General features: G+C 36.2%; 1 protein-coding gene across 1 annotated transcript; it reads right to left on the bottom strand.

Annotated features, from left to right (window-relative positions):
- Positions 1-585: 585 nt before the first annotated feature.
- LOC145770704 (tetratricopeptide repeat protein 39B-like) lies at positions 586-19,641 on the bottom strand. The gene is made up of 16 exons (XM_082582399.1): positions 19,597-19,641; positions 19,110-19,246; positions 18,696-18,771; positions 18,144-18,199; positions 17,742-17,818; positions 17,480-17,547; positions 14,864-15,022; positions 12,338-12,512; positions 9,863-9,990; positions 9,458-9,597; positions 4,986-5,090; positions 4,613-4,730; positions 4,137-4,278; positions 3,842-3,971; positions 1,771-1,887; positions 586-830 (listed from the first exon to the last, which is right to left on the bottom strand). Exons 1-16 carry the CDS (start codon positions 19,639-19,641, stop codon positions 722-724), a joined length of 1,782 nt encoding a protein of 593 aa, XP_082438525.1. The 3' UTR covers positions 586-721.
- Between the last annotated feature and the right edge of the window lie 991 nt (positions 19,642-20,632).

Genomic DNA, 20,632 nt, shown 5'->3' with positions numbered 1-20,632 from the left:
TGGCACAGGGACAAGCTTCGTAATAATTGTTCGACATTGGATTAAAATAGATTATGACTTCGAAAACTACGATTTTAGGTGCTCTACGCCTATACACTACAGGATTGCAGGATAGCTCAGAAAACAAATCAATAATAATTTTTTATTGTATGCCACAATTTAGTTATTTCACAGTTCACACCCTGAAGAAAGCCAATGAACCTGACTGGTAAAGCATGTTGTTGAAAATGTTTAGATTTTCTGTTATTTTAATTGGTATGTTTTGCGCAAAAGGTTGACCTTCTTTGTTAGGGAACCCATTTATGAAATGTTGATGATGATATAATTTACTTCTTCATCAGAAGAGTTTTCAATCGATGATGCAGAAGGCATACGGACTTCATGCGTCTATTGAATAAAAAAGTGTTTATCTCTGAAACAGCACGAAAAAAGACAACGTACAGCTGCTCATTGACGACGTCTGTCTTGTACAGTACACAAACGTCATCGATAGATATTCGAGAACAATTTCGAGTGAGGTAAGAAAAAGATTACATGATCACATGATATCTTGTGAGACTCTCTTAAAAGTCAGTATATGGTCATACAACGTCACCTTAACAAAACTTAAAACAAAATAAACACAACAGAATGCATTTGTTTGCAAGATAATCATAATCATCGTACTCATAAATTACAATAAAAAGATAACTAAAAAAAGAAATAAAAAAAATGTCAAAACTCATGTATTGGAGGTAGAAGCCTTTGCGGATCTTTCATTGAGCCAGGACTGGGCGGCATGCATGCGAAACTGAAGACGGGACTCCATGGAATAATGGGAGTAAGTTTTCCTGATAAAAGAAGAGAGGACAAGTTCAAATAACTTGTTATGTTTGCGTTCATCATATATTTTATTAATGCAACTACTACTCCTTCTCCTACTACAGTATTATAGCCGATGCGGCCTTTGATGAACTAGATGCTCAGTTTGTAATTTTGTCAGCATTCCCTATGCGGTGCAGTATCCCAAAGTGTTCTTGATTGGCTGATTGATTTATTTTATTGAAAATTAAATAAAAATGTCATTCGTTGTCTGCCACGAGCACGTCTTCCGAGAAGGCGACCGCTTAGACAGAGATCTTCGAACTCTTCTTTTCTGATAACGTGACCGAGAAATAATTTGAGTTACCTTTGAGTTATGTTGCTCAATAGTTCCTCATCTTCATGTACCTAACCTGGTTTTAAACTAATGTAACAACTGGTAGAAAACATAGAGGTGAGCTTATGGCTTTCCACGCCAGCAAACAGTCTTTTTAACTAATGAATCGACTTTTGTAAACTCGGTCAGTATGAAAAACTATATTTTGATGCAGTTTGGATCTAAAAGAAAATATGGAAGCAACAACTTAGCTCTAACAGCGCTACAGCATATTTTTCAAATTATAATAATTATTGTACAAAAGATAAAGGAAGACAAAAACCCAACCTGGAAAAAAGATGATGACGCTAAGTTTTAGGTTTGAGGGAATGAGAGTGCGCCTTCAGAACAATTTCAGTTTTGCCTTGTTTAGTGGAAAATATTGCATTTTCACAACCTATTTTGGGACAGATAGCACACCGCTACAGTTTTAGATTCATTATTACCTTGACATTATCAGTAACCAGCTTCGCTATTTGCTGTGTGTATCAGTATAAAAAGCAGATTCTTACGAACTACCTAATAAAAACAATGAGATTTGAGGCATTTGCGTTAACGTTAATGCAACGCATTTACATGTGGCAGCCACCAACCTGATATGTTTGAGAACATCGGATGCTTCTTCGCATCTCCCTTCCTCGATGAGTATCCAGACCAGGTCTGACAATGCAGCTGGGGCGAGGTAGTGGTCTTTGGTGATGCCTTTGTAACTGGAAAGTATTGACAAGTCATTGCTAGACCATCAGTAAAGTCTACGTGGTTTACTATTATTCACCATAGGAGAATACTTATTACCTGAGAGCACATTTCATGAAAGTGAAGTATATTACCACTTTATGTTTTTGCAACAAACAAACCTTTATAGTACAGTGTATTAAAAAAACACCATTTAGCGATTGCGGTACACAGCTCTTTATTAATTTCAACGCCATGTCTACGTGGTTGGCTTTGCCTGATTTGATCACTGGTGCTTCGTGTAAATCGTAAGGTCAAGATAAATTTTATGCCAAAATTTTAAAAAGCAATTTATTGAGCTGGGGATGCCATTAAAATTCAGGTTGTGCAGCAAAAACTGACACCTGGCACTTGCGTTTGACGTTTATAGCGGCTTGGCAGTCGTTACGTAATATTTAAAACATCTGTCAACGCTTATTAATCGATGCTCTCTTGGCAGTTCAAGCCAATAAAATAGTACAATAATAAAGAAGAAAAGTCGTGGAAGGCACTATTATGTAAACACACAATTACAGACAGAATAAAAAAATTAATAATTTACATGACTTTCGCTCCTAAATTCTATCATTAAGCCTATCATTGATTACTATACAAAGCAGACAGAGTGTTTGAAAAACAGTTTTACTGCAGTGGGTATGACTATGAGATGCAACAGCCATTAAAATTAATGAATTTCACCAAAAAATTGCAAAAGCTTGATCTAAAGCTTGCGTTCTTTAGAGTACTTGTACATATGTACAATCATAAACCGAAAAGAAATCGCAGCATGCTTGTATGAATAGCACTGTTCCAACCCGGGTGGCTTCATAGGGCATCAAACTAACATCGACCGGCTTAGAATCGGGCGCCCAATATATTAGACCAGCAAATAAAAAAATTACTGTGCTTCACAGTTAGAAAATCAAGGTCTTTCGTACAGCTGGAAAAGTTAGAGATAGGGATAAGTTACTAAGATATTCATTAAAATAAGATTGTAAGCGGTGGGCGGTGGCAGATGACCAACACTAGCCCCCTAGATCGTGATGACTGGAGACTGAGGATGTGCCTTGCCAGACCCCGTCCTACCCTGATTCTAGGAAATGAGACGTAAAACAGGAAGAAGAAGAAGTAACGCGTTTGATACTTCTATTTAAAACTTGATGCGAGCGATTACGATAATTTTGAAACGTTTACACCATCCTATAAATCATAATGACTTTCTTCAAGAAGGTACACTAGCCATGGTGAAAAATGTGTCGACTTATCATGCCAACATTCTCCACCTAGCGGTCGAAAAGCTACAAAATAAAAAGTCGCACAAGGGCGCTCAACGGGTATGCAAAGTACAAACCTTTTAGCTAAAATTAAATCTGAGATATTTTGACCAACGGTGCGTTGTATTATATTTAGTCTGATTGACAGCATTCTGTGTTCATTTCGGAAAAAAAGTTACCGATAATCATTTTCGTATTTGGTTTTTCCCGTGTATAGCTGGGCAGAATTATTAGAAAGATGTTTTCTTGTGGACTTCCTGTTACAGCAGATGAACACTTAATGTATTTAGGAACTTTCGATTGTGAGTTTTTATTAAACTATACACTTCTATACGCCAAAAAAGTATAAAATCGATGCAAAGACACTGAAACGAATTCAGAATTTTTCAGTTTGTCGGAATAGTCTAAAAAACTGGGCAGTCAGAGCGAGAAATTGCCACAAAGCCTGAGAAGCACGACATAAGATAGAACTGCATAAAAATTAAAAAGTACACACAAACTTGTATCACAACTTACACACACTGTATGTTGGTGTTTTTTACTCATGTAAACTGTATCTTATCTTGTTCGTTGTTGTTGCAATAAAAATAAAAAAGTAACAACTTGAGATGGATACAAAAATTTAAGCAAAAAAAATTGTTAACATGGCCAACTTTTATTTAAAAATAAAGCTTACTTTTCTTTCACGTCGTTGAAACATAATTCAGCTTTTTTGAGTTGACTGCTGTATCTTAAAAGAGTCCCTTTCAATAATTGCAATAAACAGTGGTCATCATAGTAGTTGAATTCTTCGTCTTTAGATGTGGCTGCGAAGGCAACAACATAAGTTATTATTCTTGAAAATGAGGAAAAAATCGCGTGTCAGGATTAAGTCGCCAAATAAGCAGGCACGTCAAACAAAAACTTGCTGGTGATCAAAGTCGGTGGTAAAGGAATCAAAATTTTATAGGTATCGAAACATAAACATCGACAAAAGAAGAGATTCAACATACTTGAACTTTCCTTGCGTTCTTCCAGGTTGTCAAACGCATCGGTCACTAGGCTGAGATGCTTTTCTCTCAGTTCGGCGTTCCCTTTCAACATAAGCAAACCGTTCCAACAATACAGCATTTCCTGACGTAACAAACAAATAACGTGAATTGATGAAAATTTTTACCAATATTGGTAACTGTTGTGGCACAACTACACAACTATAACAAATAAATATTCCGGCTGTGATTTAACAGTGCGACGGTGTCCTTGAATGTGATAGACACCTTTGAACGGAGCAGTGCTCAAATACCAGTGCTCAAATATATATCTACACGCCCCTCTAGGGAAGTTTTACGAAAAGAAAGCTCATTGTGAAGACAAGATTTCGTTCATCAAACATTGTGGTTATAATAAAAAAAGTTTGGCAATTCAAGAAATTTTTGAAATTAAAATGACTCTACTAAGAAACCCTCACGTGAGCAGGCAGCATTAAGGACCGGCCTTGTTCAAAGTATTTCCTTGATTTTCTGGCCAAGAATTTCTCTAATGGAATGCTCTTTCCGGCAAACCGCTGTTTCAATTTTGGAACTTCCCTAAAAAGAAAAAAAAAAACGACATTTTTTTCTAGCTGGGATACCAGAGACAACTCATTGGTTGTTTTATTTAAAATGTCAGAGTGAAATCAGTTTGTGATAAAGCGACGAATAAAGTAAATCCTCTTTACATCCTAAAGATGTCTGCAGAGGTTGCTTGCACCAACGTAAAATGGATCGACTTATGAATTTATACTTTTCGAGATAGTAATAAAAAAAAAGAAAATTACTTTTTTCAAAAAGCAAAACACCAACCTCATTAAATTGTCAATTTCCTCTCGGTACTCGTCGCCTTTCACCATGACGAGGAAAGACGCACGGATATACGTGTACACGCACTTCGACCAATTGCTCTCCTTCCTGTCAATCACAAACTGTTTGATTAAGAACTCAACATAGACTTTTGAGGCACGAAATTTTCGTTCACTCTCTAACATGCAAATGTCAGTTAAACGTGGTTAGTAAATTAAGAAAAAGGAAATAGTTGGGTAATGGCAATTTAGTTCGTTCTACAGCTTCGTCGTCGTCGTACGCAACCACATCTTCATTGCTTCCGTTGTGCTATTAGTTTTGAATCAAATTTTTAATCAAAAAAACTAAACCAAAGATCATGAGAGATGTGACCGAATACAAAGCAAAAGCTCTCAACAAACATTGGACGGGCCATAAATTTCAAAATGAATCACAAAAAAATATATTCTCAATTTTTCTTCTATGCTAAAAAGACTATTCACATTTCAGGGTATGCAGTAGCAATCTAGGTCAGTGCAGCTACGTCCAGTATAGGGAAACCATGCATTCCATCTGGCATTTTGTAGATGAAGTACTCAAGAATGCCACAGTTAGCAATTTGTTCATCCGTGCAGCATTCCCAAGCCGCTAAAAGAGCAACTCCACATGTGCATACTTATGTGAAAGCGGCCAACTCAAGTTCGAATTCGATTGAGCTTAGCTGAGAAAGCCGGAACAGATAGACAGGTCTCGTGTTGGCGTAGCGCTACTGAATGAATTACGAAAATTTGGAGTTTGGTGTCGGTGGTAGGCCATGTTACATTCCAAGTATAGGCCTATGCCATCCAGTGTGCTGCACTGGTGTTATGATCGCTGAAGGATTGCAGACCTCTAAGCTCCCGGCGACCGTGATCTCCGAGAAGTCGTCAAATGGCCTCCAAAACTACCCCGCCGGTAGGCCACATTTGGTCGTCGGCTTACAAAAGCCACATTTCTCCACTGCATTCCCAGAAAAAAAATTATTTGTTTTTTTACATTGATTCAATATATTACGGTGATTGGTTGAACAAATGTAAAAAACGCTTGATTTGTTGTCTGGGATGGTACTTGGAACATTTTCTCCACTCGCGTTCGTATTTCAAACATTTTTTCTCCACTCGCATTTGTACTTGAAACTTTTTTCTCTTCACTCGCATATCAACCAAGCGTTAAATTAACTACTTGGCAACATGGAAAGTTTATTAATGCGGTGGTTTCCAGGTAAGACTGCTACTTGTTTGAAGACTCAATTGAAAATTCACCTACAGCACTTTCATGTAATTTTACATCGATTTGATGCAAATATGAAAAATTGCAAGCTAAGCATTGTCAAAATAGCCAAGGACGTGTTGACAAACAAGCAAACCGATACAGTTCTGAAAGTCAATAAAAGAAAGCAACACCAACAGACTTACGGTTTATTAATATTTTATCGACAAAAATGTTGCCTTGATCGACATTAAAGGAACGTCATAACGTGGCATTCAAGCAACGTCAATTTGACGTAAGTAGTTAAAACGGTTGACCACACAAAATCAAAACATTTATAATAATTAAGATTCAAAGAAAATGAAAAGATGTACCAGCAAACATCTATAGCATTGGCCCATGATACAAGAGAAGGATCCACAGAGGATGCAATCTGATATGCATAAATCAACAAATAAATAAAAAAATAACAGTAACGTCTCTCAAGCACATATAGCTCCACAAAAAGTCAAATTTGCATAAATTTGAAATTCGCTAATTGCATGAATGAAATGAAATTCTCATGCAAATTTCACTTTGTTTGGAGCTATATGTGCTTGAGAGTTTATTGTTATTTTTTATTCACTTGTTGATTTATGCATATCAGTTTGTATCCTCCATGGATCCTTCTCTTGCATCATGGGCCAATTAGAAGTTTGCTGGTGCACCCCGTCATTTTCTTTGAATCTTAATACTTATATGTGCCGCTGGTATCCAATTTCTTGTATTTTGGATCCATCTCAGATGATTGTTATGTCCTAGCTTAGTGACAAATTCCTGTATTTTTCTTAAGTTTTTATTTTTAACTAATTCCATTCATTGCTTAGCACAACTTTTCTAAAAAAAAAAAATCACACTTTCTAATTGGCGGTAAAATTACGTTTCGCTGGAGGCCGAAATTAAAAATTAAACTAATTCTCATTGGCTTATTAATATCACTTTTAGAAACCATTATCTCGAAACTTTAATACAACTCTCTACTTTCATTTTACTACGATGAAGAGATCGGAAGATTGAAACACTGGCCACTGTCCGTAGTTACTTTTAATAATGTCTTTTTAGATATTATTTTTAAAGAAATAAAAAAAGAGATACAAGTCATGTAATTTTCACTTTATGTGAAGCACTGGAGCTACAAGTACTTGAGAGGTTACTATTATTTTTTTATTCGCTTATTGATAATAATCTCTGTCTTTTGCATCAAGACACAAAGAATAACGAAAAATGGTGATTCCAGCCAGCGAAACCGTCTTTTTCACAATACAAAAAGGAGGGGTTTTGTGAGAGAGGTTCGCTCGAAAAGGACGTCCCAGAAATGCACAGTTAAAATCGTTTCATTCCATTAAAGGATAATGAAACAATGTGAAACCGGATACCGGTACTGGAATAGAAAATGGGTTCTTGAGAACTCAAGTCTAATATTGAATTCTCAAAACCACATCATTTTACAAACGGGGCAACTCAACACCAATGCAATGAAGCTTCCCTCTTCCCGCCGGAAACTTATGACACGATATTGCAGTCCGTAAGTAAATATTTTAATCGGTCTGTCGTCTGTGCAAAAATTGAAAGTATGAAACATTAAAACTGGCTTGTTTTGATGCGTAAAGCAGGTAGGTTTTAAACTTTGCGACACACTGTAGACAGAATCGTCTTATCATTTCAATTATTTAAAGATCTCAAGAATTAGATAACATTCGTTTTGAATATTTAAATTATTCCTCTTTTTCAAGTCCATGAAAATATTACACAGAGCAGCAAAGGTGAAACTTTCCAGACAGCAAAATCGGTCATTTTTACATTGATTCAACGTCTAGACGGATAGGACTTTGGTACAAAACGAAGGATTTTTCTGTGTGGGTTAGGTTAGACATGTGGTTGGGCAATTGGAAGCAGGCAACTGCATTCTTCATAAAACATCGCAAGTTTGCAGTAGCAATAACGAAAAGAGAAAAACGACAAAATCAAATTTTAAAATGTACAATCAGGGTTGATCTCTAAGTGGTCAAAACTGGTTTTGACCACTAAGCGGTTTAAACCTGGTTTTAACCGGTGAAAACTAGGTTTAAACCGGTCAAAACCCAGATAAATATTTTTATGTAGTGAATGGTCGGCTACCAGGGCTATGGGCTATTTAGGAAATATAAAAGCAGTTAAAAATATAAAGAAATTTGTTGGAATAAATTCTTGTTCTTCAGTTGGCTGTGCAAATTGTTCATCGGTCTACCAAGCATTTTTTGGTTCATCAGAAACTTATTTTTAGAATTTAAATTTTCTCAATGATTAAAATAACCAACTGATTGAAATATCAAAAATAAACAGAGAAATTGAATATTTTTTGTTCCAGATCCAGCATTTAGGTTATTGTTGATCAAAACAAAATATAGTTGAACATCATTACTAAACATGGAGGGTAATATTTTTAATTCAATTGAAAAGCAAGTTGATTCATACACTAAAGGGGTTTTGACCATTTTTGACCAGTAATAAGTGGTCAAAACTGCCCGGTTTAAACCCGGTTTTAACCGGGCGGTTTAAACCGATCAACCCTGTGTACAATTGTACATAAATAGTATTTTGGGTAGTAAGGAACATGAATGTCTGCAACTAGGACGAGAAAACTCAAAAACTACAAAACGTTCACTGTCTTTAGATATGCAAAAATTTTCAAAAAATAAAAACTATAAATCACTACATGACATTTTAGAATTGGGTGTACAATTTAGCGGTTTATCCAACCCCCACTACGCCGTATAATGCGCAATAGTTGCTTCTTCCAAGAAGTAATAGAAGTCATAATCAAAGTACCTATGCAGTACGTCATAATCTAAGCATACCTATGTGTTGAAATAGTTCGTTTAATTTTTCCGAAATAAATTTTGGAAACAAGTCAGTTTTTCTTACAATTTTAATAACAATCACTTTGCCACTGGTGTGTTGTTACCTTTTAAAGTATATGCACGTTGTTGAGTAAAAAGAAAAGTTTCAAAAGTGATGAAAATCACATATAAACCTCCTACAAGTTTGCTTTAGATATTGCAAGTGAAATTTTATTTCATTTTTTCTCAAATTTGTTTTATCAGAATCAATTTTCGTTTCAACAAAACAAATGCAAATGGCACACTGTATATAAAGTTTTTCCTTTTTAGCACAAATAGAAATTTTATTTTGAAAAAACACTATGAAAGAAACTAAGCGAACATGCTCACTTCAACAAAGAAGCATATTTTGCGGCTTCCAGCCAATTGAGCTTGAACGCGTGGCACCACATCAACTCCCAGTAGCAAATATGAGAAAAGGGTTTCCATTGGGTTTGTAAAACGACCGCTTTCTCTAAATAGGTGATCGCCTATTAAAAACATCACAGGCGTAAGTATACTTGCATGTCAACAGAAATATACTGTAAGGGGAAAAAAAACAAAAAGCCAATAGTTTAGTATGATTCGCATGATAGAACACTCTTGACACAAATAGAATACAATAAGCTTTACCGTCTATTTGACGTGCATTAAATTCCAAGTAGCAATGCAACCAATTAACGTCAGCAGATGTTGAATCAATGTAAAAAACGAATGATTTGTCACAGGTAACTTGCTCATCCATCAACTACTCACAGAATCAAAGTTTCCTTTCAATTGCTCTAATCTACCGGCGTAGAGATGGAAGAAAACTCCTTCTGGAAATCGCTTCAGCATTTCTCTTAGGATCTTCTCTGTCTCAGGCAGGTCCGCGTCGTTGGTTCCTGTTAAAGGTAAAACCTCTGCACTTTTATTGAATTAATTGATTGTCTGATGGCGTAGAAACGGCTCAAAATGGAGTGATTTTTGACAAAGCTGAAAAAGTAATATTTTCTGTGGATTGATTTTTAAAATCAGCATTAAAAATATATCTCCAAAACTGCGATGCAACCATTGCATTCGGAACACGTTAGCAAAGGTGGTTTGTGAAAAATCGCTTTACAGCCAACAAAGCTGTTCATTGATTCAATGTAAACAGTGAAATGCCAATTATTCCGGATGAGTTACAACAATACTGCAGCACTATTACAACCAGCCGATTGCATAGGTGGGTGGTGAGAGCCACAGTACGACACTCGAATGGACGCCGGCTCGACACCGCTCAAGAGCATCCTGTTGTCTGCGGCAAGACACATAATGGCATGGCTAAAGATATAACGAAAATTGGCTACCTTGCCTTCCGGTTTACATAAACTAAATCTTCAAAACAGACTGGTGTAAGTTAAAGCGTCCGAGATCCATCTTCATGGCGCCCACGGCAATGCTCAAAAACAAACACCATCAAACGTATGATGTGCATGGCAAGCAACCATAATCTCGGTCTTGCTTTAGACAATTAAACTTCACAGATATATTGTGACAAATTTCCAATTCTAACGACGTTTTGAACATCGTAAAGTTGATTGCTTTCAAAATTTGATGATGTTTTGTTATTTATTGGCTTGCAAAGACATAGCGAGGCGGCAAGTCTTTGTACTTTGGGTTGGATGCACCAATAGCGGATCGTTTACGCCGATTATGCCAATTGTCTAATTAGTTGATCCTGGGTGAGTAGTTTGAGCGATGTTTATCTGTAGATCAGTAATCGGCGATCCTAATCAGCGGATTACGGTTATAATGCATACCAAAAAGAGTTCGCAAAATAAGTTACTCAATCAGCTATCATATTTGCTTAATCGGTAAATATAATTTACTCTTGGTAGGTCCTTCGCGTTTTGTCATTGCTACTTTTTATGGACCCCTGTTATGTTACAACAAGTATTATTGTTTTTAGCTTTGACGGTAGGAAATAAAAATAAACTATAGCCTAATGGCAGATGCCCAGTCTGTTTCGTTTACATTGAACCTCAACATGTCACAAAGAGAAAGTTGCTACGTTTAAAGCGGTTTGAATAATTTATTTCTCACAGATAAAATTGACAAAATCGTATTTAGGGTTTTGAAAATTTAGTTTTTATTCCCAGCACAGATATTTTGGAATATTTTGTGGAGCTGATTTTTAACATATTTTATCGTTTCAGCAATTTTTATGCAAATTGCAGTAACAGTAACAATTTGGGTGAGCTTTCAAAACCCAAGTGAAGCCGAAGAAAGTGCAATTAAATGGTAGGCCTACATTACTAGGCACCTTAAAAGTGGGAGAGCAGTTCATGTCAATTGAGACATAAAATTTACCAAAACCACAATAGTTCTAATTACGGGTGTACACATAATTTACCAAAAAGGGAACTAACGGAGATGGCCCATTCAATAATGAAAAAAACCAAAAACCATCAATTAATTATATATAGGCCTACTTTTTCTAAATGAAGCCAGGATGGGGAAAATTTGATATGAAACAGGAACAGCACAGTCAGTCCGGCGTTTTTGAATCAGAACAAAATGCCAATTTTACATAAAATCACAATTGGCTCTTGCAGAGGAAGTACAATAACCAAATCAAGTTTGGTTTGCGCTAAAAATAAACTCATGTGCACATGACAAACTTTGCCATACCAAGACGGGGAGTTTCATATTTTGCGCTGTAACCCACGAATGGTTGCTGCGGTTGAAAGTTAACCATGAAAACAATGGCACACTCTCACGTAGGAGCAGAACAGCAGAGGCCTTCACACAAATATAAAAAAAAATCTTGATAAGTTGTTTTGCAATCTTCAACAAACTAAAGTTTTGGCAAAAACCGGACATTAGGTTAGGATTTCAACGTTTGGTTGTGATTTTTGTTCAATGAGACGGACGTGTTGGTGCGCTTGATACGGAATCGTGCTCTCACAGCACGTTGTGTCAAACATGCCTCTGTTCGGAAGACGTTTCACTGCTAAGCAAGTGCTGTAAACTGTGTAGCCTTCATAACCATAAAATTGACCAAAACTAAACAAACAACAATGGACGTTCTGTTTATAAGAACAATAATATAAACAAAAGACAGAGGCTAAGAACTTAAAGTAAGTATCTTTTACAAAACTTTCAACACACCAATAAAGCAATGGTGACACATAAAGCAGTAAATGTTTTGCTAACTAAGCATTTGTGAGCTAAAATACATTCCTCTATCGTACGTAGTATAGCTACCTAAATGCACAGTGAGGAAGAGATTGTAGGACAAAATGAAGAGTGATATGAGAGAGCTTCGTAAATTGCTGTCTGTGTACCCCTGTGCGAGCTGCTTCATGCCTTTGTGTTTGTCCGAAGTAAATCCAATCCACTCCAGCAAGGAAAGTATGCGAGGCGGTAGCAAAGACAACCCCTGGAAAAAAAACTTGAATTAGCTTTTTGGTAATGAATTGAATAACCTCACGATTAAATTACGTAAGTCATTTAAAAGATACAAACAGTTCTTTTGAAAGACTGAAAGTGACAGACGCCAACATAATCAGGAACTATGCATGCGGATGACACCGGATTTTCCCCATCGGCTCACTTTGTCTAAAAACAACCCTAAAACAAGCGTGTGCTTCGTATTTCTAAATGTCGTGATTTCACTAGTAGCGAATATTAATTGACTGCTACTTGCTAGCATAGTAAGCAATTGTGCGGTCTCGCGATGTACATGATGAGAGTTACAACTGACATGTAAGTTACAAGTTAGTAAGTTACAACACAAAAACTTTTGTTTGATCATATAGACTACCGGTACTAGTCTACTATGTTGGCAGTAACATGGCTACATGGAAATGCGTTTGATTTGTCACAATTTTAATTGCCGCTACTACTAATGTCTGACTGAAATGTTCTACAATCATTTTTTTTTAACTTTTTGCTGACTCGGATTGATATAATACAAAAGCCTTTTGTTGCTTTGGGGAATTAAAAAACCTCCAATCTGACTGCTAGCAAGTGGTTAACAGTTTCACTAAAATTTTATGAATCAAATTGTCTTTGTTTTTTTTTTACCTTGATGATGTGAAACTCATTTTTTCACGTGGGCTGAGAAAGACAGTTAAAAAAGTTAAAATGTAACATTTATTTGACATGTGTTTCTCGGCAGTCGAGTGTAGCAGGAACTCAGCGATAGACACGTGTTTCGCCCATTAGGCTGGGCTCATCAGTACCGCACCACTAGTTCCTGCCACATAGTTCTCAACCGCTGCCGAGAAACACATGTTTTTGGAAAAGTCTTGATGGCTAGTGTGGAGGCTACACCGGTATGGTTAGCGAAACACAATGCTCGCTGTTCTATAGTGAGTAGTCAGGTAGTGCTGACGCCAGGAAGATCGCTCCTTCTCAACAATTCATTTGACAGTTACCAAAAGTTGGCAAAATCAAGAAAATTCTACAGAGTGTGACAAGTCAGGGCGTATCTCTAGGTAGCCATGGCAGTACCAAATAATTTATGTGCATCGTTGAGCATGTCATACATTTTGCAGTAAAGCAAACAAAGCAAAGCAAGCAAATATCTAAAACCAGGAACAGCAACGTAAAATCCATTAAGCAAATATTTATTGCAGTACTTTAGAGGGCAAGCAAACCTTTACAACTTGAAATTGCAATGCTGCACTGCCGTTAATCACACAGAAAAACATGACATTTTCAAATTGTGTAGAGTTTACGTTCAAATTTAGCCGAACAATGCAATTGAGTCGATTTTTGAAAACTGAGAGTTGACATTAAAAAACAATGACGTATTTAGAACTAATTACATTGTTATTTCGTTAGGGTAAAATTTTCTTGCAGCATTGAAACCGCCACAGTCCTCGTAAAAACACATTAGCGTGGTTTCAAAAAACTAACAATGGTTGTTTCTGGTGATGTCATTAACACAGCTTCTTGACACTTGCAGCATGAAAAAAATATATGTTGGTGGTGGAAAGGTTGGTGGAAGAACAAGTGCTTAAATATTGTATTGATAGAACTTTTCAGCTAAAAATACAAGTCTTCACACACAAACCACTTGCATCTCAAGTTTGTTGACCCACATTACAAACACCACGTTGCAACTTATTTCAAGCATCGACGAAACTCGACCAACTTGGTCGATAAAGTCGCCACCAAACTAAACGCAGTGGGGACTAATGGCATCAAATCGATTTCTCAGACATCGACCACAAGTTGAAGCATGGGATTCATTAAGTCAGTTATATTGTTCAAGTTGATTACGACTTAGCAAAAAAGTTGCCATTTTAAATTGCTTCAACGTCGCAAGATGTAACTAGACGTAAAATGGTAAATGTCGCCGCTAAATGGTACTTCTCTAGGCCTGCCAAAAACACAGCACAAAAAAATTAAAGATGAAAAATTAATTAAAAATTCGCAAATTCTTGCATAATTCACATGGAGAAGCGTTACTTGTCAAATCTGCAAACCCGGCGACTCGACAAATTCACTTGACTTGTGAAATTCGAACCGTGTGTACCAGACGATGAGATTTAACTACATTCTAATCAGATGAAGTTCTGACAAGAGATGATCTACTCATTCTTTGGATTGTCACACGGCCGTAGCCCAGAGCATCACGTAAGCATTTGCTCTACCGGTAAACTAGGCCAAGTCTTGTGCACAGCGATGATCTCTACTATGACCATTCTACCGGCAACAAGTCATTTAAAACCTCCAAGAAAACAACTATGCCCAATCAGAAGCGTGCACCATGCAACTCACAATGTTGAATGAACCACAGCCAAGAAGCACTCCTCCGATGAAGTGCATGTTGTTCTTTGTGGGTTCCATTTTATCAGACAGCTTCAGGCAATAGTTGTAAGTTTGATAGCCAAGCCGTATCTTCAGAGCACCGCGGATAAAACTGATCAAGTTTTCATCCTGATAGAAATATCGGAATGCTTAGACTTGCGAGAGACAAATTTATCAACATTTTAGGAACTAAAATAATGCAACGTAACAGCCGTAGCCGGAACGACTAAAATTAAAAGCATTTGCATTGTGTAATTAACAATCAGATAATTACTTCGGAATATCGACAGTGGCGAGGAATTCATTGTCTGTCACCAGCTACCAAAATACGACAACACAATTTTCTTTTTTAAATTGACCGACCTTACGAAAAATTGACTAGGAGTGAACCATTGTTTCTTGTATTTTATATTTAAAAAAAGGCTACATTAAAAAAAAAAATAAATTAGCGTAAAAACATTGAAATCCTCAACAAAACATATTAGTCTCATCTGGAGGCTACATAAACAGGCAAGTCATTCCCGGAATGGCCCGTTTCGGTGAGTCCGATTCGGAGAGTCCGATTCGGAGAGTTCCCTATTCGGAGATTTTTTGAAATTTTTTTTGAAAATTATCGGGTACCGTAGCCTAATTATCATTGCCGCTTTTACATCGTTTTAATGTCGCTAAACGTTGAAATCGTGCAGAAAAAAAATAGAAATAAAATGTTTGAACAATTAAATGAAAATTCGTCATGTCAGTTCGGTTGAATTGTTTTTATTTGTGACCATCATATCAAAAACAATACACGTCAACATAGCAAAGGTAGAAGCGACAAAACGCGATCGTTAAAACGTGCTTGTGACCGAAGTAAGTGATTGAGTTGAAAGAAATTTGGCACGGCCGCAACACCTTCAGAAAAATTTAAGATATGAAGGGAAAATAAAAAAAAGATGTTACAAAAAAAAATCATGTTTATGTCTATAAGTTAGTACTTTTGAATAGTTAAAATGATTACCGGTAGTTTGGATCAACAAATGTGTGGCCTACGGCTTGGATTGAAAGGAAATTATCGGGTACCGTAGCCTAGTTATCCCGACCAGCAAAAATTTGTTCCAAGAACCCAGTTAGTCTAACAGTTCATTTTTACATTGTAGTAACAGATAACCAAATGTGTGGCCTATCGCTAAACGTTGAAATCGTGTATAAAAGAAAACTTTTGCTGACTAGGATACGTTGAAACTGGGAAACATTCACAGAAGCCCTTCGATTTGTTCCAAGAACCCAGTTAGCCTAACAGTTCATTTTTACATTGTAGTAACAGATAACCAAATGTGTGGCCTATCGTTTTAACGTCGCTAAACGTTCTTTGCTATGAAAATTCTTTCGTTACTTCGGTATTTCAACGTTTAGCCACGTTAAAACGATAGGCCACACATTTGGTTATCTGTTACTACAATGTAAAAATGAACTGTTAGACTAACTGGGTTCTTGGAACAAATTTTTGCTGGTCGGGATAACTAGGCTACGGTACCCGATAATTTCCTTTCAATCCAAGCTGTAGGCCACACACTTATTAATCCAAACTACCGGTAATCATTTTAACTATTCAAAAGTACTAACTTATAGACATAAACATGATTTTTTTTGTAACATCTTCTTTTTTTATTTTCCCTTCATATCTTAAATTTTTCTGAAGGTGTTGCGGCCGTGCCAAATTTCTTTCAACTCAATCACTTACTTCGGTCAAAAGCACGTTTTAACGATCGCGTTTTGTCGCTTCTACCTTTGCTATGTTGACGTGTATTGTTTTTGATATGATGGTCACAAATAAAAACAATTCAACCGAACTGACATGACGAATTTTCATTTAATTGTTTAAACATTTTATTTCTATTTTTTTCTGCACGATTTCAACGTTTAGCGACGTTAAAACGATGTAAAAGCGGCAATGATAATTAGGCTACGGTACCCGATAATTTTCAAAAAAAGTTTTCAAAAAATCTCCGAATAGGGAACTCTCCGAAAAAGGCTGTCTCCGAATAGGGAACTCTCCGAATCGGACTCTCCGAATCGGACTCTCCAAATCGGACTCACCGAATAGTAGCAGACCCACTCATTCCACAATAAACATCATGTTCACCAAAAACAAGAGTTGAAATGTGACATAATGTTCAGTTCAGTCGGCCATAGCCCTAGGGCTGTAGGTAATTCTCCCTAGAGCAGCTTACTGTTGATAACCATCATGAGGGAAATCACGAGCTATTGTCAAAGGGCGGAATGCCCCGTTTCGGTGAGTCCGATTCGGTGAGTCCAATCCCTATTCGGTGATTTTTTCAATTTTTTTATTTAAATTATCGGGTACCGTAGCCTAATTATCATTGCCGTTTTAGGGTTAGGGGTTAGGAACTCACCGAATAGTAGCAGACCCGTCAAAGGGGCACCCACTGCGCAACCCACGGCACGCCTTTCAGTGTCTTGCCAAAAGACACAGCCACGTGCTCTTGAGCGGTGTTGAACCGGCACGTAACTAACTTTACATGCCCTACTCATAAATAAGAGTATGCAAGTAACCTAAAGACTGCAACATACTGAAATAAAACTCACTTGAATAAAAGTAAGAGCAGCTCTAAAGAGATTCAATTCAGCAAAAATAAGTTCGGCATGTTTCTCCTCTGGAAAATAGAGAACAAGTTGTGAAGTATTGTGACAAGCATGACCTTTTTATTCAATTTATGATGTTAACTCAGAAAAGTGAAATTACAAAATTAGTCACAAAACAATGTAACTCTTACTCCTCAGTGCAATAAGTTAACTCAATTTTTTATATGTAGCAATAACGTACCAGTTAAAAATATTAAATACATACCTTCCGTGAGGTCGGCAGGAGTGGCCAAGCCGAGCATCTTTCCAACCGACACAACCATGTTCTGTTTTCTGCGAAATCTAAATCAAAGAAATGCAATGAATCCTTTATTAAGCTTACTTTTTGGAGCTGTTGCATAGACATACAATAGATTACCAACGGTACTGTACAGTTTATAAATTTTGTTACACTTTTACACAGTTCTTTTTTTAAGTAAACAGCAAATGCGCAACCAAACTTGCTGAACAGATATTGCACAGAGCAAATCATTCTGGACAAATTATATGACTCAAAAATTGACAAAAGAATCTACATAGTAGTACATAATATATACGTACAATTACAAACATTTTTTTAAGAGTATGCACGTAAGCACACACAAACGGTTCGATTGCGTTGACTTACTGATTACAAAACTGAATAGAAGTTTTAATGCTTGCCATAGCTTCAGCAATGTCCTTCTGCAAAATACAAAACATATTATATATAATAGACTCATTACAATGTTGCAAAAGCTTTATAATTTAATGTTTAATTGAATTAAGTTAGAGTTGATCAGAGTAGCAATAACAGCAAATAAATGGGGTATTGATCCAAAATGTAAAGTGATGAATCAAATATTTATCCTTCTTCACGTCTATGAAGCTTCTTTCTGAACAACTTAATCACAGCAGTTTCACAGTCTACGTATACAGGCTTTGAATACCTTACACAGGTCATAGCACCGTTGAGTTGTTGCATTATTTAGTTTCTTTGACTTTGTGAGGAATCTTTTTGATATTTTGTTAACAAAAATTTGCAAAGGCATGAACCAGCAGTACTTAATCTTATCTGCCAAGTATTTCATTCATATGCAACATGAAATTACATAGGATATTTTCGGAAATGTAATACAAACTTTGAAATAAATACAATTTCATCCACTAAATTTTACTCATTATGTAGCAAACAACTCACAGCTTCAAATGTCATTGCTGCCTCCAAAAACAATAGCGTACTGTATCCAATTGAGTGATACATGCTGGTATTGGATCTAACGTTTTAAAACAAAACAAATATCAACCCAATATTAAATTAAACAGATTATGATCACACAAATTCAGGACTTTAAATTTTGTTAGAGTTGAAAAGAGCTTCAAATGTAACGCCCATAAAAAAATACCAATATTATAATTCCCATGAAGACTTAGTTGCATACCGTAACTCATAAATCACTTTCCAGATGACTTGTATAATATGTACCATATCACTACCATTATAGTAAAAGCATTGTTAGCATCAGGTAGAAAAATTTCACAAAGATGATATTTTTTTGTAGTTTGAAAAAAGGATGAAATGATAGCCTATTCAACATCAACTTTTGAACCATACCTTTCTGCAGTAAGTTTCTTAGCCTCTATGAACTGGTTGTTGAAAAACAGGCTGATAGCTAAATTTACTTCTGCAATTGCACGAGACAGCTCAACATGATTCTCTTCACTTGTGATGTTACTCTGAGCATCTTGAAACTAAAGCACCATATAATATCTGATCAAAAACGTTGCTCATGACATGCAAACATATTTCAAAATATGTATTTAGTAAACTATGCATACAGCAATAAAACAAACTAATTCTTTATAATCCATTACTGAATGCACTAAAAACTTTCTGATATGTTATGAATGCTTGAAATTGAGAAACAGATTTTAAATTAAAAAAAATATATTTTCAATTGCCAAATGGTGATGAGAACAAAGTTTAATCTACAGAAGAAAACAAAGCTTTCCTAAATGACTAAACAGTGTTTAATCACATTTTTAAATATTACTGTATAAACTGGATTCAATACCAAAAATTCAGTCTACACAGTACACACCTCATCATCCGAATCAACAAAACCTTCTGTGCCTGTAGAGTCCATTACAAAATTCAATCAGAGTTAATAACAATCTTATCTTACAGTCTGCAGTTCTTTGTGTTGAGAAATACTAGTGTACCCTACAAAAAATGTTACTTTTTTACTATTCTACAACTTTCTCTCAATTACAAAGAATTCCTCAAGATCAGCAAACAAACGTTTCGAAAACTATACTGTCTTCATCTTCAGTGTTATAAATCAGTATTATAAAAATTATAAATTTTTGATTAGATTAACCAGGCGCTCCAACCATTTTGTTCCTCAAGATGTTATGGAAAAAACACAGAATTGTTGATATGCTCATGTGTAAATTTTAAGGTAAACATAGTTTTAAGGTTTGTATTTAATATATCTTTGATGTTCATAAACCTATATATATATATGTGGCAGTATACATTTAGAAGGATATTTTTGCAACCTAATCTTCACTGCTTTGAAACATTATAATACAAACAGGATAATTAGTGGAAAAACATTTTTCAAGCTATCGAAAGGCTATGATCTGGAAATAAACCACTTGCCGGCTTTTTAACTTATAGCTTTTGGCCTGACAATTCAGGGTGCTCTTTCACAATCCGTCCGCTTGGTTAACTGGATGATGATGTCATCATACGTCACACACGTTGGAATGGACTCTTATAAAGGAGGAAGTAGGAGGTGGAAATGCACTGAGTTGGGATTTACTTTAAATGATAAAAACATTAAACGACAGCCAATTAAAAGAACATGTTACTGTGTACTGTGTTACTAACCCTAACCCTTTATAATAGTCCATTCCAACGCGTGTGACGTATGATGTATCATCATCCAGTTGACAAACAGGGCGAATTGTGAAAGAGCACCCAATTCACTCTTACAACACAATGGCTACTTGTGCAGAAAGTATGGGACTGCAAGAAGTGAAAAAACAGGTTTTATTTAAAGTCAGCTACCGGTAGGCTACTAGGTAGTTGGTAGCCTACCGTTAGTCTTGCAAGACCTGGTGCGTTGCGTT

Source organism: Aplidium turbinatum, chromosome 5 (assembly GCF_918807975.1).
Source record: "Aplidium turbinatum chromosome 5, kaAplTurb1.1, whole genome shotgun sequence".
NCBI classification, from domain to species: domain Eukaryota; kingdom Metazoa; phylum Chordata; class Ascidiacea; order Aplousobranchia; family Polyclinidae; genus Aplidium; species Aplidium turbinatum.
The sequence above is the reverse complement of the archived record's forward strand: the minus strand, read 5'-3'. Positions and strand labels throughout refer to the sequence as shown.